General features: G+C 43.4%; 1 protein-coding gene across 2 annotated transcripts in view; it reads left to right on the top strand.

The window, feature by feature from the left end:
• Nucleotides 1-23,294, top strand: part of LOC139160461 (netrin-4-like) — an 89,047-nt gene extending 65,753 nt beyond the window's left edge. For both annotated transcript variants that reach the window (XM_070738346.1, XM_070738345.1), the window contains 5 exons: nucleotides 15,947-16,160; nucleotides 18,229-18,365; nucleotides 20,132-20,200; nucleotides 21,162-21,332; nucleotides 22,854-23,294. In XM_070738346.1, the coding sequence (XP_070594447.1) occupies nucleotides 15,947-16,160; nucleotides 18,229-18,365; nucleotides 20,132-20,200; nucleotides 21,162-21,332; nucleotides 22,854-22,990 (728 nt within the window). In that variant the 3' untranslated portion in view covers nucleotides 22,991-23,294. The remainder of the gene's footprint in view (nucleotides 1-15,946; nucleotides 16,161-18,228; nucleotides 18,366-20,131; nucleotides 20,201-21,161; nucleotides 21,333-22,853) is intronic.
• The last annotated feature ends 858 nt before the right edge of the window (nucleotides 23,295-24,152 follow it).

Below are 24,152 nucleotides of genomic sequence, written 5' to 3'. Positions count from 1 at the left end.
CTTGCGTGAGGGCTGATGACTTCCACCAAGGAAGTGATCTCCTTACTTCGTGCGAAATTGTCACTGATGCGGACGAGTGACTCGTTCTGCTCCTCTGAAAAGGAATGAGGAACCATTGCAGAGGCCTGGCATGGAGCCTGGCCCAAGGTAGAATGTCTATACAAGATATGAGTACCCCCAACAGTTGAGAGAGGAAGGCTAAGGTCGGAGAACGGTTGCGTTGTAGTTGTGTGACCAAGGTTTTGACCTTGGCTTGTCGTTCTGCTGAAAGGAAGACCATGCCGGTTGTGGTGTCTATGTTGGTGCCTAGGTGAGGTAGGTACCTTGTTGGTGTAAAGTGGCTCTTTTGATGATTGATGGAGAACCCGAGGTGTTCTAGTGTCCTCATGGTTTCTGTTAGGTCGTGATGAGCCCGTCCAGGACTTTTGGACAGGATGATGATATCGTCCAGATACGCCATGAGGCGTAGTGGACGAGACCTGAGATGTGCTGTGAGTATGTCCAGTAACTTTGTGAATGTCCTGGGTGCAGATGATAGGCCGAAAGGCATGGCCTTGTACTGGAAATGCTGGTTGTCGAGGCAAAACCGAAGGTATTTCCTGTAATCCTGATGTACTGGGATATGCAGGTAGGCCTCTTTGAGGTCTATCGACGTTAACCAATCCCCTTGGCGAATTGCTGCTAATATTGTCTTTAAGGAATGCATCTTGAAACGCCGATATTTGAGGTATATGTTTAGTTGTTTCAAGTTCAGAATGAGGCGGCAACCACCGGAGGCCTTTGGTACTATGAACACGATTGAATAGTATCCCCGTCCCTCCTGATGGAACGGGACCCTTTCGATGGCGCCTATCTGGAGGAGGTGGTTGATCTCGTGATACAGAAGGTTGTTTTTGAGGTTGTTGAGGGTTGTTGGGCATTGCAAGAACCTGCTGGGGGGTTCCTGAATAAATTCCAAAGTGAGACCGTGGGCTATAGTCCTTAGAGCCCAAGAGTCTGTAGATATGGCTTCCCAAGAGGCGGTGAAGTGTTGTAGCCGTCCTCCTATAGGGAAGTTCTTGATGGAGTCATTTGTTCCTTCTATAACCTCCTCTGCTGGAACCTCTGTATGGCCTCCTTGATTGTTGGAATTGTTTATTCCGATCTCCAAAGCCACCCCTGTCTGCTCTGTACGGAGTTTGAGAGTATGACCCCTGAGTGTATGACCTTCCAACCTGGGGTGCATTGGAGGAGGCCTCTGCCCGAAAGGGTGGACGTCTGAAGTATGGTGTGGTCCGTCTGTCTTGTCTCCTATAGGTTCTGGGTAAGACCTTCTTCTTGTCTTTATCCTCTATGAGGACCTTGTCAAGAGATTCACCAAACAATTTAGAACCATCAAATGGGGCTGAAGCCAGACGCCATTTGGACTTGGCGTCAGCTTGCCATGTCCGGAGCCAGAGTAAGCGTCGAGCCGACTGATTTGCTGCTAGAGCCCGTGAAGAAAAGCGGGATGCCGATAAAGTGGCGTCCGCGGAGAACTCTGCTGCCGCTAATAGCTTGTTGAGGTCTTGCCTCAAGCGGCCATCTTCCGGTCCTAATCTCCTGAGCATGTCCTGCAGCCAAAGGACCGACGCTCGGTTAAAAAATGACGCAGCTGAGGCTGCTTTGAGAGCCCATGCATTCATTTGATGGGCCTTTTTGATTATGCCCTCGGCCCTCCGGTCTTCTGGTCGTAGGCCATCTGCCACCTCTGATGGTACGAGCGCATTAGAAACAAGAGCCGCTACAGGGGCATCGACAGATGGGAATTCTAGTAAATTCTCCAATTCTGGTTCAAATGCATAGAATTTTCTTTCTGAGACTGTTGGGCCTAGAGCACCCGCTGGGTATTGCCAGGGTCTTTTAACATTGTCCAAGAACAATTTGGGAGCAGGTATACAGTCTGCATCTCTCTGGGTTTCAGTAAGTACCCTTGAGGTCGGTTGAGTGATCGCTGCCTGGTCAGCGGGCTTCTCAGGTGCATCTGAGGCGATGGTTAGCTTAGCCTTGTTCAAGAGCACGCGAAAAATAGAGGGCCTAAAGAGGCCAGTATATGCCGGGGGTTCTGGAGGTACACCCTCATCCTCTGATAGGCCATCATCTGGGTCAGAACCATGCTCTCTAAAGGCCATGTCTTCCTGAAAGGATTCGTGCGTGGGAGATGGAGGTGCCGGGGCTGCCCATATATTCCTCTGGACAGATGGAGAAGGGCGAGGCGAAGCAGGGGGGGCACTGGGCATGTGTTGTTGGGCCCCAGCCACTATGCCATGGGAATAGGCCGAAGCAATCATGTCCTGCAATGCAGGTGGCAGGCGTTGCCAGGTGTCTGGGGAGGATCTGAGGCCAGCTGCTGTCGGGGTGAATGAGGCAGTTGGCATTGGTTGGGATGCCATGTGCCATGCCGAGGGAGAAGAAGAAGGCCTGGAGATATCTGGCCTAGTTGGTTCTGCCACTTGGGATGCACCCCCAAACCTATCCGGTGACCAGTCCCGATCAGTTGCTGATCCCATACCCTCCGGGAGCCCCGGGGGGGTAGTACCTGCTATAGGTGCATTCTGTGGTAGGGCAGCTTGCTTTTGCGCCTCCAATTGCTCCTCCAGGGCTTTGATGCGCCTTTCAGCATCTCTCATTGCAGAGGAGGTTTGCGAAGTTTTAGACTTGGGCTTGGAAGAGTGAGACTTCTCCTTAGCCTTTGTGATCGGGGCCTCAGCTGTCCCCTGTTGGGCTGGATCGGCCATGAGGATGATTATAAGGCTCCGTGAGACCAACAGGTAATTATAGCTGCGTTTGAGCAATTTGGTCAGTAAAAATGGCCGCCGCTATTGTGTTCCGCCTCTTCCTGTTACACAGGACATCCGGGCGATATTATTGGGTAATCGGGCTGTCCGTCAACCCTCCAAAATGGCGGCCCCGAGCTAAGCCTCAAAATGGCGGCGCCCTGTGTTTGGCGCCTTTATCGTCATGGCCGCGCCCACTACTGCTGCCGTTACGAACGGCGATGATCTTTCTCGGCTTCCTGGCTCGGCGCTCCGCTCGCCGGCTCGTTTCCCAGCCGCGGCTTTTCTTCCCTGGCGGGAAATTCAAATGTCCCTCTTTCGTCGTGTCCGGCTCCCGATGGTCGCTCCGAACGGAGGTATGGCCGCGCAGGCCGGGGACCTCGTTCCTTGGGCGACACCCGGTCCTTGGAGCTGTACCCTCGCAGGGAAGAGGCTCCGACCTGGGGGAAGAGAAGTGGGCATAGCTCCGCAGAGCCAGGGGCCCAAGCTGTCGAAATACATCCTCCAGTCTCTGAAAGACAAACAGAAAAAAATTCATGTTAGTGAATATCTTAATATGCTTTATAATAAAACAATAAAAAAACAGTAAAAAGTTAAACAAATGTATAAGCTAAAACAACAAGACTACAAGAGTCATAGGAGGAAAAACTCATGAGTCCCTCCACTATGACTGAGTTTTTTAGACTGACCCAGAGAGGGCAACATGGGGGTTGGACCGGTTATTTATGCTAATTTTTAACTCAGTCCCTTCCAATAGGCTGTAGATTAACCCATGTTGGACTCTCCGAAGCAGTGCAAGTGGAGAATAGGCTGTGTCCAGAGCATCCAGGGCTTTTAAATAAGATCAGATGACAACTGATATTTCAAAGAATCCTGGATTGCATTAGTCTCAAAGATGTAGCTCTGCATCTTTGTTTCTTATATTTACAACCTGCATTTCCTCTATGGCAGTAGTGGGTTGTAAATTCCATTGCTACTGATTCACTCATGCTGGTGCATGCGCAGAAGCTTCTGCACATGCGCAGGATTAGATTAGATTAGATTTATTGGATTTATATGCCGCCCCTCTCCGTAAACTCGGAGCGGCTCACAACAAAGTAAAAACAATACATAATAACAAATCGAATACCCACCAATCCAATTACAATGTTAAGCTAAAAAATTCATAAAAAACAACCTCAGAATATTAAAAAAACAAGCACACAATCAATCTAACACCAAAACAACATGGGCAAGGGGGAGATGTTTCAGTTCCCCCGTGCCTGACGGCAGAGGTGGGTTTTAAGGAGTTTGCGAAAGGCAAGGAGGGTGGGGGCAATCCTAATCTCAGGGGGGAGCTGGTTCCAGAGGGTCGGAGCCACCACAGAGAAGGCTCTTCCCCTGGGTCCCGCCAGACGACATTGTTTAGTCGACGGGACCCGGAGAAGGCCCACTCTGTGGGACCGAACCAGTCGCTGGGATTCGTGCGGCAGAAGGCGGTCCCGGAGATATTCTGGTCCGGTGCCATGAAGGGTTTTTATAGGTCATAACCAACACTTTGAATTGTGACTGGAAACTGATCGGCAACCAATGCAGACTGCGGAGTGTTGGAGTGATATGGGCATATTTAGAGAAGCCCATAATTGCTCTCGCAGCTGCATTCTGCACGATCTGAAGTTTCCGAACACTTTTCAAAGGTAGCCCCATGTAGAGAGCGTTACAGTAGTCGAGCCTCGAGGTGATGAGGGCATGAGTGACTGTGAGCAATGACGCCCGGTCCAAATAGGGCCGCAACTGGCGCACCAGGCGAACCTGGGCAAACGCCCCCCTCGCCACAGCTGAAAGATGTTTCTCTAATGTGAGCTGTGGATCGAGGAGGATGCCCAAGTTGCGGACCCTCTCTGAGGGGGTCAATAATTCCCCCCCCCCAGGATGCAGGAGCATCCTAGGCGGATGGGCGGAGCCTCCCACCACCACCGTTACTGATTCGCTGAACAAGGCTGAACCGGGAGCAATCTACCACTGCTCTAAAGCATTAATGTTCATTTCATATATAATTTTGTCTATGGAGATTCTCAGTCATCCAGGTGATGGTTGTTCCAAAGGTCCTTTTTCAAAGGTGCTTCTCTGAGAACTGAAAAAGCTTCTTTGATGAGAAGTAAAACATCTTCAAAGGAAAACCAGAAAGTCCAGTTGCCTCTTGAAAAAGCACCTTTCATACATAATACTACCAGGGGGAGATAGGGCTAAAGTCTGGCTTGTTATTAGAAGAAGGCTTTTCAATGGCAAAGCCATTTTCCCTATTACACCTGCTTTCCCGACAACATTTCTTGAATCAAGTTACTGACTGACTTCTGGGGTTTCTCCTGCTGCTTTGATAGACTAGATCAAGGTTGCCTTTAAACTCAGGTTACATATGCTTTTCACACTGGGATTGCCAGGCCTCTGATGTTGATCAAGTGACCTCTAGTTCACAGCGCTTCCTCTGTTTGTGCTCTTTTATGTTGGCCTTTCTTGAATGCTAGTGCTGGCTCAGCCTTCATACCATTGCCCCCACCTTTCCGCCTTCACCTATTTGTAAACTTTTGTGAAAGCACATACATGGATCAAGGATCTACATAACCTACTGGTATGCCCAGCCATAGTGCACGAAACCAAAAGGACTTGTCCTGTGGCTCTTTCTCCCATTCTCGGAGGTTTTGCTAAAAAGGAAACTTTGTAAAGCCCTTGTTGCACCAGATTAAATTTCAAGACTTAAGGTAGTTGAAAGAGTTTGTTCTAAAACCCAGTCGTGCTGCCAATGATCTCTAATCAGAAAGAGGTATTATTAGATGGGAACAGCTTAGAAGTAAAACTATTATAAGCTGTGGAAATTTTACTAAAGACTGCATGAATGAAACTGTATCTTTTCTCCAGAGCTCTTTGATCTGATCTGATCTGACCAGCAACTGCCCAATACCGGAGAAGGCAATCCCTCCCCCCCACATATGCACACAAGAGTCTGTGTTTTAAATTCACCTTCATATTAGCATCGGCAGCTCTTCAAATTATTCTCATCCAACAAGCCATCTTGAATGTTGTATTTGACAGCATTTGACAATTACCTGTGTATTTTTCTCCTTTGAATCCTTTGTCATTTGCCACCCGTAAGCTGTGGAAATTAATAGTAAACAGGTTATTTACTTTATTTATTTATTTATTTTGTCCAATACACAATGAAGGTTATAGAGGATATACTCGTAGTAAAATATATCAGAGAAAGAATAGAATAGAAGATATAGGAATAAAATATATCAATGAAAGAATAGAGAAAGGATATAGGAATAGAAGAAGAGATTTAGGAGATATAGGAGAGACAATAGGACAGGGGACGGAAGGTACACTAGTGCACTTATGCACGCCCCTTATTATTATGAGATTTCATAATTCCCAGCTGTAAATGGCAGAACAGATTAGATACGAAAAGGTGTAAAGCATGCTAAAAATGACAAATAATGTTTGAAATTATATTTCATATTCTCTGTTTAATTTTTAATTTATGTTATCTTTTTTAAGGACCAATCCTGCCCTTCTATTGTATATACATCACATCCTGTCATCATTATGCCTCATTTGTAATAATCCAAAACGTCATCATGTTTTTTAAAAAATCTGGTTTTGCCAAAATCTGGCCAAAAAGAAAGAAATACAGTATAAGGATTGGGAGGCTACCTGAAAGATGCAAAATAACTTAAGTACAGCTAGATTTATAGTCATATGTGCCTCTTGCAGTGTTTCCTTTCTTCTGTGGACCTACATTTGCACTGCCCATCTCCTGAAGAAGGATACATAACTATGATAGATGTCATTCAACTTTGAGATGAGGTCCTTGCATCACAAAGATACACTTTGCAAATTAACCTGTGTTGCCTAAGGAGAGATGCTTGTTTCCCACTGATAATAACATAAGATGAATTTAATATGCTTATGTAGAGTGACAATATTTATTCCTATGTCACTGGGAATGGTTAATTGTAGATGGAAATGACCTTGGGAGACTGGGCAAAGAGATGCAGCTAAGGGTAGATAAAAGGCACCTTAACCTACCCTGGGAATTTGCACAGGGCCAGAGTCTCAGAAGAAAGGCTCCTTAGCTTCTGGCTAAGAGATGTGGGAGGAGACATATTTAGCATTTAGACTTATATATTGCTTCATACTGCTTTTACAGGCATCTCTAAGCAGTTTAGAGAATCAGCATATTGCCCCCAACAATCTGAGTCCCCATTTTACCCACCTCGGAAGGATGAAAGGCTGAGTCAACCTTGAGCTGGTGGTGAGATTTGAACTGCTTAACTACAGCCAGCAGTTAGCTGAAGTAGCCTGCAGTGCTGCAAACTAACCACTGCGCCACCCTGGCTGTTAGTTTTATCCCACCTTTATTTTTATAAGCAACTCAAGGGGGCAAGTATACTTAACACCTCTTCCTCCTCTCCTCCTCTCATTTTTCACACAGCAACCCTTTGAGGTGGGCTGGGCAGAGAGAAAGAGAGAGAGAGAGAGAGAGAGAGAGAGAGTTTTTCATGCCTAACATGAACTAGAACTCATGGTCTCCTGTTTCCTAGACTAGTACCTTAACTACCAGACCAAATTGGCTTTACTGATAATCCTTTCAGACTTGCAAGCGTAAAGTGTAGTGTAATGTTACAGTAGAATTAGCTTATTTGACCCTGTTTCCTATCTTGCAAGGCTGACATCAGGATGCTGAAACTATTATTGTCAAGTATTATATGGAGCTACTTTAGTACAAGTGTGCTCTCAATCCAATTGTTCATAGATTTTGTTTTGTTTTTTAATTTGACACTACAAATGGCAGAGATTCATTACCCCAATCACAGTAAATGTTGAAGATACTTGGAATACAGCAGCTGTGCCTTTCTTGAGAAATTCTGGCAACTTTTTGGCTCATTTACCAAAGCTAATGATATTTGTGGATCCTTGTCATTTTGCTTTTATTCTCCTGAAACCATGCATATGCCTTATGCATAAAGAAGTCACTAGTGTTTAGTTATATTATGAGTCATTTGGGTGATGCTAAGAAAATATCTACACGAGGCTTAAAACACCTGATGTTTCTTTCGTGCAATGTTTGCATATGCTTGGTATCAATGTTGAATAGAAAATGGAACAGAATGCATGATCTCTCTTTTGGTATTTATTCTAAAGAAATTACTGGGAAAACATACCATGTGTTGCCAGTGTTCTGTCTGTAAAATTGCTTTTAATATCTACCTAGCATCAAGAGTAGTTTTGAATTAGTGTTTCATGTTTCTTGGTTTCCCCATTGGTAGGTGATTTCACAAGAACCCCATTTTAGCAAAAACATTTTATTGCCCGAAAAACATGTATTGGGCAGGATTAAGGAATCATGGAAGTAGACCAAACTTTGTCTTGTAGGACAGAGAAAGTATTGAAAGTTGCACTACAAATAACAGGCTAAAATTAATATTATTTGGAAAAGGACACTTTATTGGATATACAAAAAAAAACCTGGCTAAAGTTTAACAGTTAAGGAGGAATGATAAATCAAGCAAATGACCTGCAAATCTATTTTTATTGGATTCTGAAGAGGTCTGGGTGATGGCATAAAGAAAAATCGAAAGGAAATCAAATCCTATGGCAACATTTAAATGAACTAAACATTAAGACTGTTACCATGCCAAAAATAGTCCAGATTTCCAAGCTGATTTGCCTGATTTGACATCCAAAGAACCTATAATGGAGAAGATGAGATTACACCAAAGGCTCTCTGATCCCTGTATAGTATTCTCAGTATAATTCTGACAAAGACTGTGAACAAATTGTAAAAGAGTAGGGTTTCTCATCATACAATCTGAGCCTATCTATGCAGGTGGGTTCTTTCATCGAGGGAGGCTCCTTCTCAAGTATTGCAGAAGTTGATGGATGGGGATAATCTTATCTCCCCTCGTTATGTACATTGAAGATAAACCAGAAGATGACATGTCGGCAGTCACACTGGCTGTCCTTTAATAAGATTTCATGGTCAGTAGCTAATCCTCTACACAGCTACACAGCTTTTGAGACTTCAATTTATGCCACACTTTGTCCATTGGATCTTAATTAAGCAAATTGCCTAAAGGGTTTGATATCATGTTCCAGGAATAACTCTTGTATCTGCTTTTTTTCACTGGGGAAAAAAAACAAAACACCATGATAAAAATTGCTGTGAAATACCAAAGAAGAAAACAACAAATTTGTCACAGCAGATAGCATAGATGTTTGTGGGATGAGCAACACAGTTCTCAGCTCCTTTATGAGAAAACCTTCCTGTCTCTCCCTCCCTCCCTTCCTCCACTCAACCCTCCCTGTGGGCAGCAAGTTTTGGAGTGAAGACAGATGAAAAGTCTGAATGAAATATCTCATTAATCCCTTAGTCGAGAGCCTGTTTAAAAGAAGTATTCCATTCAGAGACCAGCCCTTGTGCTTGTCTTCAAGGATAAATCCTCAAGCTCCCAGGGGAAAAGAAAGGAATATGATTCAGATGTGAAGATATCCCTCTGCTTTTGTCATCATGATCAAACATGTTCTCACTTGGTCACTAGCATCAGGGATAGCAAGTTCAAATATCCAAAGATTAGTCAGATCCTCCTTAACCGACCTCCTCTTAGTAATGTTCAAACATCCCTTCAAAATACGAAATGCCTTGCCCAAAATGTAACATTTAACTATAGAAACATAGAAACATAGAAGACTGACGGCAGAAAAAGACCTCATGGTCCATCTAGTCTGCCCTTATACTATTTTCCTGTATTTTTTTTAGCCAAGAAGGCTTCAAGAGTTGTAAACCTAATCCTACATAGCTTCTGCTCTGGCAATCTCTCACTACTTACCAGAGCTTACAAAACTTTTGCCAGACCCATCCTCGAATACAGCTCATCTGTTTGGAACCCATATCGCATCTCAGACATTAACACTCTTGAAAATGTTCAAAGAGCCCTTCACTCCTCCACTCGAAACAGAATACCCTACAAGACTAGACTTACAATCCTGGGCCTAGAAAGCTTAGAACTAAGACACCTTAAACATGATCTAAGTATTGCCCACAAGATTATATGCTGCAATGTCCTGCCTGTCGGTGACTACTTCATCTTCAACCACAACATCACAAGAGCACACAACAGATTTAAACTATAATTTTAACCGCTCCGAACTTGACTCTAAAAAATACGACGTCAGTAACTGACTTGTCGAAGTGTGGAACTCATTACCAGACTCCGCAGTGTCATCCCCAAACCCCCAACACTTTACCCTTAGATTATCTACGGTTGACCTATCCAGATTCGTAAGAGGTCAGTAAGGGGCATGCATCAGTGCACTAGAGTGCCTTCGGTCCCCTGTCCTATTGCTCTCCTTGCAGTATGTGTGAATTCATCCAGGTCTGTAGAGGTATCTTCAAAAATATTCTAGTCCGTGAGGTCAAAGCAAGCCTGTTGTTTTAACTTTGCCTCTTCATTCCAATTCCTCACTGATTTAATTGTTGGCTTTGTGGCTTTAAATCTTTGTCTGTAAGCAGGTACAAGATGAAGCATGCAATGATCAGTGGTCCATAGCTTCTCATGATAAGGACAAACAAGCAGCTTTTAAGTTTGTATGGCAGTGGTCTAAAATATTGTTGCCTCTGGTGGGACAATTGACATGCTGAAAATATTTTGGAAGCTCTTTTCTTAAGTTAACTTTGTTACAGTCACCTAGAATAATAGAAACGAAGTTATATTTGAACCTATATTTGAGATTTCCAGTTATTTCAGTAGATTAAATGAATCTTCTCAATGAGGCCTAAAATTAGAAGTAAGAATAAGAAATAATTTTGCCTCTAACTTATGGAATCATTTTGGAAACTTCAATTATGAAGCTATGTTCTTTCAGGAAGTAGGGCTATAGCATAAAATGGGCATGGCCAGAACTTGGAACAAATAGGGCCATCCTTCATGGGGTCATGAAGTTTGTTCCATCTAACAAACTTTCCAAGTTCTCCCTATGAAGAAAATGGGCACTAAGGAAGAGAAGAATATAGTAGAGTATAACAGAATCGAACAGAACAAAACATAGAAACATAGAAACATAGAAGTCTGACGGCAGAAAAAGACCTCATGGTCCATCTAGTCTGCCCTTATACTATTTTCTGTATTTTATCTTAGGATGGATATATGTTTATCCCAGGCATGTTTAAATTCAGTTACTGTGGATTTACCAACCACGTCTGCTGGAAGTTTGTTCCAAGGATCTACTACTCTTTCAGTAAAATAATATTTTCTCATGTTGCTTTTGATCTTTCCCCCAACTAACTTCAGATTGTGTCCCCTTGTTCTTGTGTTTACTTTCCTATTAAAAACACTTCCCTCCTGAACCTTATTTAACCCTTTAATATATTTAAATGTTTCGATCATGTCCCCCCTTTTCCTTCTGTCCTCCAGACTATACAGATTGAGTTCATTAAGTATTTCCTGATACGTTTTATGCTTAAGACCTTCCACAATTCTTGTAGCCCGTCTTTGGACCCGTTCAATTTTGTCAATATCTTTTTGTAGGCGAGGTCTCCAGAACTGAACACAGTATTCCAAATGTGGTCTCACCAGCATTCTATATAGCGGGATCATAATCTCCCTCTTCCTGCTTGTTATACCTCTAGCTATGCAGCCAAGCATCCTACTTGCTTTCCCTACCGCCTGACTGCACTGTTCACCCATTTTGAGACTGTCAGAAATCATTACCCCTAAATCCTTTTCTTTTGAAGTATTTGCTAACATAGAACTGCCAATACAATACTCAGATTGAGGATTCCTTTTCCCCAAGTGCATTATTTTACATTTGGAAACATTAAACTGCAGTTTCCATTGCTTTGACCATTTATCTAGTAAAGCTAAATCATTTACCATATTACAGACCCCTCCAGGAATATCAACCCTATTGCACACTTTAGAGTCATCGGCAAATAGGCAAACTTTCCCTACCAAACCTTCCCCTATGTCACTCACAAACATATTAAAAAGAATAGGACCCAGAACAGACCCTTGTGGCACACCGCTTGTAACCTGACTCTGCTCAGAATACTCGCCATTAACAATAACTCTCTGATGTCTATGCTTCAGCCAGCTGCAAATCCATTGAACTATCCAGGGATTAAGTCCAATCTTCACTAATTTATCTATCAGCTCTTTATGTGGAACCATATCAAAGGCTTTGCTGAAGTCCAGGTAGGCAATATCCACGGCACCACCTTCATCCAACACCTTTGTGACGGGATGAGTTGGAAGGGACCTTGAAGGTCTTCTAATATAGTCCCCTGCTCAAGCAAGAGACCCTATATCATTCTGGATAAATGGCTGTCCAATCTCTTCTTAAAAGCTTCCAGTGTTAAATCACCCACGACATTTGAAGACAAGCTGATTAATTATACTCACTGTCAGAAAATTTCTCCTTAATTCTAGGATTTGTTTTAGAGTTTCCAACTGTTATTTCTTGTCTTTTGTCAGGTACTTTGGAGAATAGGTTGTCTCCCTCTTCTCTGTGACAGCCACTTAAATATTTATTGATAGGTTTTTATTATTATTTATTTATTACTTAGATTTGTATGCCGCCCCTCTCCGAAGACTCGGGGCGGCTCACAACACGTGGAAACAAATCATAAATAATCTGACAATTTAAAATATTAAAGATTTAAAAAAGACCCCATATACTAACAGACATACACACAAGCATACCATACATAAATTAGACATGCCCAGGGGAAGATGTTTCAGTTCCCCCATGCCTGACGGCAAAGGTGGGTTTTAAGGAGTTTACGGAAGGCAGGAAGAGTAGGGGCAGTTCTAATCTCCGGGGGGAGTTGGTTCCAGAGGGCGGGTGCCGCCACAGAGAAGGCTCTTCCCCTGGGGCCCGCCAACCGACATTGTTTAGTTGACGGGACCCGGAGAAGGCCCACTCTGTGGGACCTAATCGGTCACTGGGATTCGTGCGGCAGGAGGCGGTCTCGGAGATATTCTGGTCCAATGCCATGAAGGGCTTTAAAGGTCATAACCAACACTTTGAATTGTGACCGGAAACCGATCGGCAGCCAATGCAGACTGCGGAGTGATGGTGAAACATGGGCATACCTAGGTAAGCCCATGACTGCTCTTGCAGCTGCATTCTGCACGATCTGAAGTTTCCGAACACTTTTCAAAGGTAGCCCCATGTAGAGAGCATTACAGTAGTCGAACCTCGAGGTGATGAGGGCATGAGTGACTGTGAGCAATGAGTCCCGGTCCAGATAGGGCCGCAACTGGTGCACCAGGCGAACCTGGGCAAACGCCCCCCTCGCCACAGCTGAGAGATGTTTTTCTAATGTGAGCTGTGGATCGAGGAGGACGCCCAAGTTGCGGACCCTCTCTGAGGTGGTCAATAATTCCCCCCCCAGGGTGATGGACGGACAGATGGAGTTGTCCTTGGGAGGCAAAACCCACAGCCACTCCGTCTTATCCGGGTTGAGCTTGAGTCTGTTGACACCCATCCAGGCCCCAACAGCCTCCAGGCACCGACACATCACTTCCACCGCTTCGTTGACTGGGCATGGGGTGGAGATGTAAAGCTGGGTATCATCCGCATATTGATGATACCTCACCCCATGTCCTTGGATGATCTCGCCCAGCGGTTTCATGTAGATGTTGAATAGCAGGGGGGAGAGGACCGACCCCTGAGGCACCCCACAAGGGAGAAACCTAGGAGTCGACCTCTGGCCCCCCACTAACACCGACTGCGACCGGCCAGAGAGGTAGGAGGAGAACCACTGAAGGACAGTGCCTCCCACCCCCAACCCCTCCAGCCGGTGCAGAAGGATACCATGGTCGATGGTATCGAAAGCCGCTGAGAGGTCAAGGAGCACCAGGACAGAGGATAAACCCCCGTCCCGGGCCCGCCAGAGATCATCCATCAACGCGACCAAAGCGGTTTCCGTGCTGTAACCGGGCCTGAAACCCGACTGCTGGGGACCTAGATAATCGGCTTCTTCCAAGGACCGCTGGAGCTGGAGTGCCACCACCTTCTCGACAACCTTCCCCATAAAGGGAAGGTTGGAGACTGGACGATAGTTGTTAAGCACAGCTGGGTCCAGGGAGGGCTTCTTGAGGAGGGGGCGCACGAGCGCTTCTTTAGAGAGTGATGGAAAAACTCCCCTCCCCAAGGAAGCGTTGGTAATCTCCTGGGCCCAGCTCCGCGTCACCTCCCTGCTAGCCGAAACCAACCAGGAGGGACACGGATCCAGTAAACAGGTGGCAGAACTCACAGCTCCAATGGCCTTGTCCACTTCATCAGGTGTCACCAGATCAAACTCTTCCCAGACAGGTGGACAAGTACGTGCCCCAGTCACCTCGACTGACTCGTTGTCAGTCGACTCTGTTTCACAATTGGAGTCGAGGTCGGCCCGGATCCGAGCGACTTTATCAGCGAAAAACGTGTTAAAATCCTCGGCACTACTCTGCAAGGGCTCCCCAACTCCCCCCTGGTTAAGAAGGGAGCAGGTCACCCTAAACAGAGCGGCCGGGCGGGATTCCGCTGATGCAATCAAGGCGGCATGGTACGCGCATCTTCCGCCTTGAGCGCCACTTTGTAAGTCTTAATAAAAGCTCTTACAAGTGTTCGGTCGGATTCAGACCTACTCTTCCTCCATCGCTTCTCTAGACGTTTCTTTTGGCGTTTCAACTCCCGGAGCTCCTCGTTGAACCATGGAGCTCTACGGGGTCTAGCGCCTCGGAGAGGTCGCAAAGGCTCAATCCGGTCAAGAGCCTCCGCTGCGGCCTTGTTCCAGGCTTCCGCAAGAGACTCTGCCGAACTGTGGACAAGTGCCTCTGGTATAACCCCAAACGCCGTCTGAAAGCCCTCTGGGTCCATCAGGCGTCTGGGGTGGAACATCTTAATTGGTTCTGCCTCCCTGCGGGGAAGGATTGGAGCCAGGAAGTCAAGCCGTAGTAGGAAATGGTCTGACCATGACAAAGGCAACGCATCTAAGCCCCTTAGTCTCAGACCATTACTCAGTTGCTCGGAAAGGAATACCATGTCAGGTGCGTGCCCTCCCTCGTGAGTCGGACCCTGTACTACTTGAGTCAGGTCCATGGCTGTCATGGTGGCCATGAACTCCTGTGCCAACCCAGAGGTTTCGCCGAGTGACGGCAGGTTGAAGTCCCCCAGGACAATAAGTCCAGGGAACTCCACCGCCAACCCGGCTACCTCCTCGAGTAGCACAGGCAGGGCTTTTGACACGCAGCTGGGAGGCAGGTACGTGAGAAATAAGCCCACCTGAACCCCTAAGTCCAACTTCAGCAAGAGAGACTCGCAACCCGCAATTTCCGGAGCAATGAGTCTACGCAGGCAAAGGCTCTCCCTGGCTATAATAGCCACTCCTCTCCCCCTTCCCTGGGGTCGAGGTTGATGCCATATCTGAAACCTGGGTGGGCAGATTTCAGAGAGAGGAACACCTCCCTCCGGGCCCAGCCAGGTTTCAGTAATACATGCCAGGTCGGCCTCCTCATCCAGGATCAAATCCCGGATGAGGAGAGCTTTATTTACCACCGACCTGGCATTAAGCAGCAGCAACCTGAGCCCAGGGCCAGAGTTGCAATTTATGTTTTAATAGCATTTATTCCATTCAACTTCATGGGATTATAGTTTCAGCTTAACATTTTATTCATAAAATCAAATCTAAAAATGCAATACTAGGAATAGGAAAGCAATCGAATAAGCAGGCAGAAAAGTAAACAGGCAGAAGTTTCATTCCCTACAAAAATCCAAATACTTCATGAGCATGTTATTTATGGCTGGCGATAGAGACAGACATTTGGTTTCCATTTAAACAGAACTGACCTATTCATATTTCCTAACATATTTCAGGAATCAGAATACAATTCACATTCTCTGAATTTTCAGATGTATAAGAGGAAATGCATGCAAAGATTCATCAGTAACAGCTGTATCAAGTCAATATTTGGTATAGAAACCTAATGATATTTTATCCTAATTGCAAGGCTACACAGTAATAAATACCAGTATTGCAAAATGAGTTTAAAACTCAGTTGACTTAACTGAGAACTCTTACTTGAAAGTTTTCAAGGAGAAAAAGGTCTATTATTTTCTTTCTTTTCCAGCTTGCTCCTGCCATCCCATGGGCTCATTGAAGATAATGCTGAACCAAGCCCAAAAATGTCATCCAAAGACAGGCTTCTGCTACTGCAAGCCAGGTGTTGCAGGACCAAAATGTGACTGGTGTCTATTGGGGTATTGGGGCTTTGGAGAAAATGGCTGCCAGCCCTGTGCCTGTGCTAGAGACTGTAACAAGCATACTGGAGAATGTCTCCACAGGTAAACCAGCTCTCTGCAGTGGAAGCAGAGGGAATTTGGGAACTTAAGAGCATTCTTGGGAAGGATCCCCCGGGCAATTCATTTTGGGTCTCCCCATTCTGTTTGGTCCCCACAAATCCTGCCCTTCCTTCCGGTAGTACTTCCTCTTGCTGGCAGGAGTCCCTATGCCACCCAATAAGCTACTTATCATTTTAAATCTTTATGGAGATTCTCAGTCATTCACAGTTCATGGTTGTCCCAAATACCAAAAGGTTTTCATCCAAGAAGCTTCTTCAATTCTGAAATGGGTGAGAATAGAGTAGAATAGAATTTTATTGTCCAAGTGTGATTGGACACACAAGGAATTTGTCTTGCTGCATATACTTTCAGTGTAGAAAGATACGTTCATCAAGAATCATGAGATACAACACTTAATAATAGTTCGGGTACAAATAAACAATCAAATCATATTAGGAACCAGTCAATATAAATTGTAAGGATACAAGCTACAAAGTTACAGTCATTTGTGGGAGGAGATGGATGATGAGAACGATGAGACGATTAATAGTAGTGCAGACTTAGTACCGTAAATAGTTTGACAGTGTTGAGGGAATTTTTGGTTTAGCAGTGATGGCATTCTGGGGGAAAACTGTCCTTGTGTTTAGTTGTTCTGGTGTGCAGTGCTCTGTAGCGTCATTTTGAGGGTAGGAGTTGAAGCAGTTTGTGTCCAGGATATGAGGTGTCTGTAGATGTAAGCAAAACATTTTCATAAGAGTCCAGTTGCCTTTTGGGAAAGGATCTTTGGAATTGGAATGGGTCCTTTCATTTTAAACACAACAAACCTACCCAGGCTATCAAGCAGAGGATGTCCAACTGGTAAGATTATTGCTTAGAGCAGGGGTCCCCCAACCCCTGGGCCGTGGCCCACTACCGGGCTGTGGTAGTGGTGGACAAGCATGCATGTTTGTGCATCCCCACTTGAATGAGCAATAGGCGAGCTCATGTGCAGGGGCTCCATTTATTGAAGTGGCTACTGTGCATCCTCGCCACTTGTTCAAATGAACCTGCACGTGCATACACACTTGCCCACTGCTTGTAAAGAAGCGTCCCCTCTCTCCTTCCCGCCCCCACTAGTCCACAAACCTGGAAATGTTGGGGAACTGTGGCCTAAGGAAATCTTTAGGCCAGGGGTCTCCAACCTTGGCAGCTTTAAGACTTGTGGACTTCAAATCCACAAATTTGCTGGCTGAGGAATTCTGGGAGTTGAAGTCCACAAGCCTTAAAATTGCCAAGGTTGGAGGCCCCTGCTTTAGGCAATCACCTATGAGAGGACCCTAATGCTTTCTTGGCCAGGCCCAAAATGGTATCGAGTTGGTTCCAGGGCCTGAATTAAGGAATACAATTACAGCCGTCTGCGGGATTAATCAGCAGAGCTTCAGGAGATTGATTAGATATGTTATGTATTAGGAACATACTGTTTACTCCAGGCTCCGCTATTCAAGGGGGAAAACGGAGCCCATTGATTGGTTGAGCCATCTGACAGCTCTGTATAAAAGGGTGAGCTGTCAGTCTGGCCCTTTGCTGGATCTTACTTGTTACTGAAATAAAGAGCTGTGTTTGCAAGCCTGTCTCAAGCCTCTTCAGTCCCAGAACTCAACAAGATAAGATAAATAAACCATTATATTTGATTCTTAGAGTGGCCTTCAGTGCCTAACATAAAATATACATCAGGGGAATTTTTTTTTTTTTAAGTTTTCAAATTATTTTTAAAACAAATAAAAAGGGTGAAGGGAATGAAATTCTATAACATTGGGATTGCCACAAAGAAGGCCCCGGTCCTAGTTTACTTCACTTTCTAGGCAGCGCCTTAGAAGGCCCCAATGGATCAGCAGAGCTTTCAGGTGGTTAGAAATGGAAGAACTGTTTTCCAAGAAGCATTTTATCTGTTTGTATAGCAACTGCTAACAGTTGGTTAAATGTTCCATGTTTAATTGGTTCACTGACTCTACTGTATTATTGAAACAGATTAAACAGATGGTTAAATAGAACATTTTTTAATCTCATTCTTGTCTGTCTGCTCTTCTTCCAGGTATGATAATACAGCTTTTTTTAATATTCCTATTGGTGGGAGGATTCCTCACTTTCTCCAAACCCCAACCAACGAAAGCGAAAATGAATGGCAATGGAATGATCGCAAGCAGGGTTTTTCAGCCTTAAGACACCCAGGTATGATTTCTACCCATTTTCTCCCCCACCCCAATAAATAGACTGAGAAAAATTACAATGCTGATAAGGTATGAGAACATTTTGGATTATTTAGAAATATTTATCATATGACTTAAAAAGCATTGACTAAAAAAATATAGAAGTTTAGATAAAACTAAAAAGGAACTTTTGTGGCAGCATATTCTTTATCGAAGACCGAAGGAGCTGCTGATACAGTTCTACAGAGGAATTATCGAGTCTGTCATTTGTACTTCTCCAGCTGTCTGGTTTTGGCATAGCAGCTAAACAGAACAGGCGCAGACTTTGGTGGATAGTTAGGACTGCAGAAAACAATTGTTACCCACTTGCCTTCCATTGAGGACTTGTATACTGTACGAGCCAGAATGAGGGCCGAGAATATATCTACCGACCCTTCATATCCTGGACACCAGACACAAAAACAGTTCCCACCTCCACCATGCCATTACTCTTCTAAAAACACAATTCCCACCGCACTGACCTAAGTCTAACATGTAGTAGAACAGTATTACTATTATCCTTATCATCTTTCCTATTACCTGCTATCATATGACTATCACTTTGTTGGTTGTATCTTATGATCTATGATCATATCTTATGATTTATCACTTGTTGCTTACATGTACGCTGAGAGCTTATGCACCAGAGTCAAATTCCTTGTGTGTCTAATCACACTTGGCAAATAAATAATATTCTATTCTATATACTGTTTAAGATCTTTAAAATTGGTGCAATCTCCAAATCTCCTGTTCAAGTGAGCATGACAATTTCTGGAGCTGCTCGTGGTTCTTTTGTGTCTGTGTGTTTTATATATACTTTGATATATACTAATATAATACAATACAATAATACTACACTACACTACACTACACTACACTACACTACACTATACTAATACTATACTATACTAATACTATACTATACTAATACTATACTAGCACTAACACAACACTACACTAACACTACATTATACTATACTACAATTTCAGAGTTGGAAGGGAACTTGGAGGTCTTCTAGTCCAACCCCCTGCTTAGGCAGGAAACCCTACACTACTTCAGACAAATGGCTATCCAACATCTTCTTAAAAACTTCCAGTGTTGGAACATTCACAACTTCTGAAGACAAGCTGTTCCACTGATTAATTGTTCTAACTGTCAAGAAATCTCTCCTTTAGTTCTAAGTTGCTTCTCTCCTTGTTTAGCTTCTACCTATTGCTTCTTGTTCTACCCTCAGATGCTTTGGAGAATAGGTTGACTCCCTCTTTTTTTGGCAACCCTGAGGTATTGGAACACTATCATTCCCAGTCCTTCTTTTCATTAAACTAGACATACCCAGTTCCTGCAACTGTTCTTCATATGTTTCAGCCTCCAGTCCCCTAACCATTTTTGTTGCTCTTCTCTACACTTTTTCTAGAGTCTCAACATCCTTTTTGCATTGTGGCAACCAAAACTGAATGCAGTATTCCAAGTTCTCCAAAATGGGGGAGGGGGCATTTATAATCCATTATTCTACATTATTTTAGCAGATAACATTTAAACATATTGGAGAAAATGAATGTTTACATTTAATTGTTTTACACAACTTGAAACATACACAATATCTCAGCTCAGGAACTTACATTTTACAGCTAATTTATTGCAAGCATTTATGAAAATCAGGGTGACTTATTCCTCCCTCTCTCCTGTTCTTTTATTTTTTTAATGCAACCCATCTTCTTTGACACATTGGTTTATGATTTCCTGGCTAGAAAAGTGTGTGTGCAAAGAGAGGATCCTAGGAAGCGTCAGCAATTTTTGTCAGATGAAATACGCCTACGGTAAGTGAAAGGAATTACTTTTTAAAAATGGAAACATGGTATAATTTTTTTTTGTTGCTTTTTCCATCTTCCAAAAATCTGAACTCTGAATAAGAATGCTTCTGTGTCAAAGAAACATAGGCTCTAGGCTTCCTCTTAAATAAAAAAGAGGCAACATGTGCCAAAGAAGCCATAGTAAAACCTTTTAAGTACAGTGGTACCTCTACTTAAGAAGTTAATTCATTTGTGACCAGGGTCTTAAGTAGAAAAGTTTGTAAGTTGAAGCAATTTTTCCCATAGGAATCAATGTAAAAGCAAATAATGCTTGCAAACCCTTTAGGAAAGAAATAAAAGCTCGGAATTTGGGTGGGAGGAGGAGGAAGAAGAGGAGGAGGACAGTTGCTGCTGAAGGAAGAAGGTAAGGGGGGAGGAATTAAAAAAATCCAAAACTTAAAAAAGTTCTGCCAGGCACAATTATGCATATTGATGCCAGTGTGAATAGGCAGTTAGGTGACTGCAGTTGTTTTTTAAAATATATTTAATATTGCAGTGTGATAGAAAATATATACTTTCTTCCCTTGCATAACAGTTCTGGTTCTAGTCTGATGTTATTTTGGCAGTTGCTGTAATGCACTTTATGTTTCACTTACAGTCTAATTGGGCTTTTAAAAAGCTGAGATACTCATTAGTCTCTCCTAGGGAACTCAGGAAAAATAGGCAGGACTTTTTGGTTAAATCTGCTATAATATCCTAATTGAGCTGGGGATAATCTTGAAATAAACTAAACAAAATCAGACCAATGTAACATAATCAGGAAACCAGTAAGCAACTCTAGGCTGTAGAGTTGCTTACTGAGGGGGGGATTTCAGAAGGTAAAAACTGGTCATGTCTATATTCTTGCCAGGAAACGGCATCTGTGTATACCAGCTTGGTTCAAAGAAGACTTGAAATTATTATACAAGTGCATTATGCTGTCTTGCAGTTTTAAGAGCAAAGGTCCTATCTGCTCATGACAAAGGAACCCATGCTGAAGTAATTGTGAAGATCAAGAAGGTTCTGAAATCAGGCAAAGTAAAAATAACCAGGAATAACCGAAGCATATATCCAGATTCTTGGACCAATCGAGGGTGTACATGTCCTATTCTAAATCCTGGTAAGTATTCTGCCCTACTCTTCTAGTAAGCTGGGGGGGGTGGTGTCATTGTCACATCTTTAACACACAATTATGAAACTTGTTTTTGTCCCAATTCATATGCACAGAAGAGATCCTTATTAACTTAGTTTGTCGGAGCATAGTGTTATCAAGTAGTAGGATCCCTCTCTACCTGTAATGATTGAAAAGCTCAATTTGAAGAAGGATCTTTTTTTCTCAAAGAATTACTGTCAACTCAAGATTCATGGGTTCACACATACTAAATAGCAATATCACTTAGACTTATATACAGTGCTTTACAGCCCTCTCTAAGCAGTTTATAGAGTCAGCATATTGCCTCCAACAATTTGGATCCTCATTTTACTGACCTCAGAAGGATGAAGGGCTGAGTCAGCCTTGAGCCTGATGAAATTTGAACTGCCAAATTGCAGGTAGCCGGCACTCAGCAGAAGTAGCCTGCAGTACTGCATTCTAACCACTGCACCATCATGGCTCATCAGGTTTGTTTAACAATAGTTGTCGGAAGTGGGAGTTTGTGCAATATATTTCATGAAACAAACCACGGTGGCTACAATCATAGAACTTAGAATAACACAGAATAACAGTTAGAAGGGACCTTGGAGGTTATCTAGTCCAATCCCCTGCTCAAGCAGGAGACCATATACTGTTTCAGACAAATAGTTATCCAGTCTCTTCATGAAAGGGACCAATTATGGGGCACCCACAACTTTTGAAGGTAAGCCATTCCACTGGTTCTGATTGTTAGAAAATTTCTCCTTAATTCCAGGTTGATTAGTTTCAATCCATTGTTTCTTGTCTTGCCTTCTTGTGCTTTGGAAAATAGATTGACTCCTTATCTTTGTGGCAGACCCTCAAATATTGGAACACTGCTATCATCTCTCTCCTACTCCTTTTCATTAGAATAGATATACAGTGGTACCTCATGATACGAACCCCTCGTCTTACAAACAACCCGAGATACGAACCCGGGGTTCAAAATTTTTTTGCCTCTTCTTACAAACTTTTTCCTTCTTACGAACCCGCCGCCGCCACCACCGAGAAGCCCCGCCACCCGTCTGTCGCTTTTTGAAACAGCCGGGGGGCTTCTCAGCGTCCTCCTGAACCCGAACGCCAAACCCGAACTTCCAGGTTCAGCGTTCGGGAGGCCGCCGAGAAGCCCCCCGGCTGTTTCAAAAGATGACAGCCGGGTGGCGGGGCTTCTCAGCGGCCTCCCGAACCCGAACTTTTGCCAAACTGATATTGCTTTCTTCCAGGATTTTTAATTTCCCAGTGTAGGTTAAGTACAAATCTTGCTGTGAGAAAATTCATGAACCTTGTAATTAAGTAATTTGCATTTAAGTCATCCTGAGGACCATGTTCATGTAGAAAAAGAGAAGAAAAACTAATGAATGGTCTTAATTAAAATTACCCCTGTGAAGTCTTCTAGGCAATCTTTGATTCTGTAACTTAATTTAATATTGAAAATTGAGTCTTACAATTTGTAATTCTTTTTCAAACCAGGTATAGACTACTTAATAGCAGGACAAGAAGACGCACGAACTAACAGGCTCCTTGTGAACATGAACAGTCTGGTGAAGCCCTGGAAAGCTCACTGGGGGAAGTTTGTTGCAGATATACTACGAACCGGATGCAAATAATGTATTTTTTTTTCCAAGTCAAGTCACAAATACATACACCTTAGTAATATGGCAGTGAAAAGTCTAGTTAGTTTTCTAATGGTTTATCATAACTTTTATAAGAATTAAGGAGAGTTTAAAAGCAAACTTTATTTCCTCCATTCCATTAAGTGCTTCAGGCAGGAATCTTGTTCCAGGATTTCTTTTTTTCCAAGACAACAATTTTTTCTCTTTTTCACACATTTGTAAAAAAAATATTTAAAAATGTAAAGACTGGTGTATTAACCTCACAGCCTGGCATAAAGCTTGTTTTAGGATTACGGTATCTAGAGCTTTCAAATTCCATCAATACATATATTTGCCAATATTATATTAAGCTATTGATGAACCATCATTACTAACAGAAAACTAGAACTCCTACACTATTTATTTTTCTGGAGCTGGATTTTTTTTTTTTACAGTAACTATGAAGAAGAACAAAATTTTGCTAAGTTACAGGGCTAACAAACATTATTTGTTGGCCTGTCATATGAGTCTTGCTTATATTTGAGAGGCCTATTTAAAAAGCTATTATTTTAAGGTACCCTTCATAGCTTTTGGTTTCTACACGTCTGTGTGTTCTATTGGAATTTGCACTGGAATTGAGAAGATATTGTAGATGTAAATGTCTTTGTGTCTACGTCATCAGAGAAGCAAACAGCAAAGTTATTGGAAATCTGGAAGGCAGCCTGAAAAGACTTGAAGCTGCAGGCATTCTGGGAAGTGGAGGTCCCTGTTGCTCCTGTAGGTGTTCCCTTAAACTTCCTGGTAAGATTTATGGGGTAAGAAGATGACTGGCAGTCTACACATTAGAATAAAAATAGCCGGCTATTCAAAACTTGATTACCACCAGATTCCAAAGATTTGTTTTCCGTAGTGTTGTTCCCACAATGCAAGAGTCCAGAAAGTTCTGGTTTTCAAGTTGCTCCCACCTCTTCTCACCAACAGCCTTCTCCTGTTTTGTCCTACATTTAGCATCTATTGCAGAGCTCTTCAAACTTGGCAACTTTAAGACTTGTGGACTTCAACTCCCACAATCCTCCAGCCAGCATTTTAAAATTGCTTTGGGTAGCTATGCCGGCTGGAGAATTCTGGGAGTTGAAGTCCACAAATTGTAAAGTTGCCAAGTTTGGAGACCCCTGAT

The sequence above is a fragment of the Erythrolamprus reginae genome, chromosome 2 (assembly GCF_031021105.1).
Source record: "Erythrolamprus reginae isolate rEryReg1 chromosome 2, rEryReg1.hap1, whole genome shotgun sequence".
In the NCBI taxonomy this organism is placed as follows: domain Eukaryota; kingdom Metazoa; phylum Chordata; class Lepidosauria; order Squamata; family Dipsadidae; genus Erythrolamprus; species Erythrolamprus reginae.
Note: the sequence above shows the minus strand (reverse complement) of the source record. Positions and strands in the feature narration are given on the sequence as shown.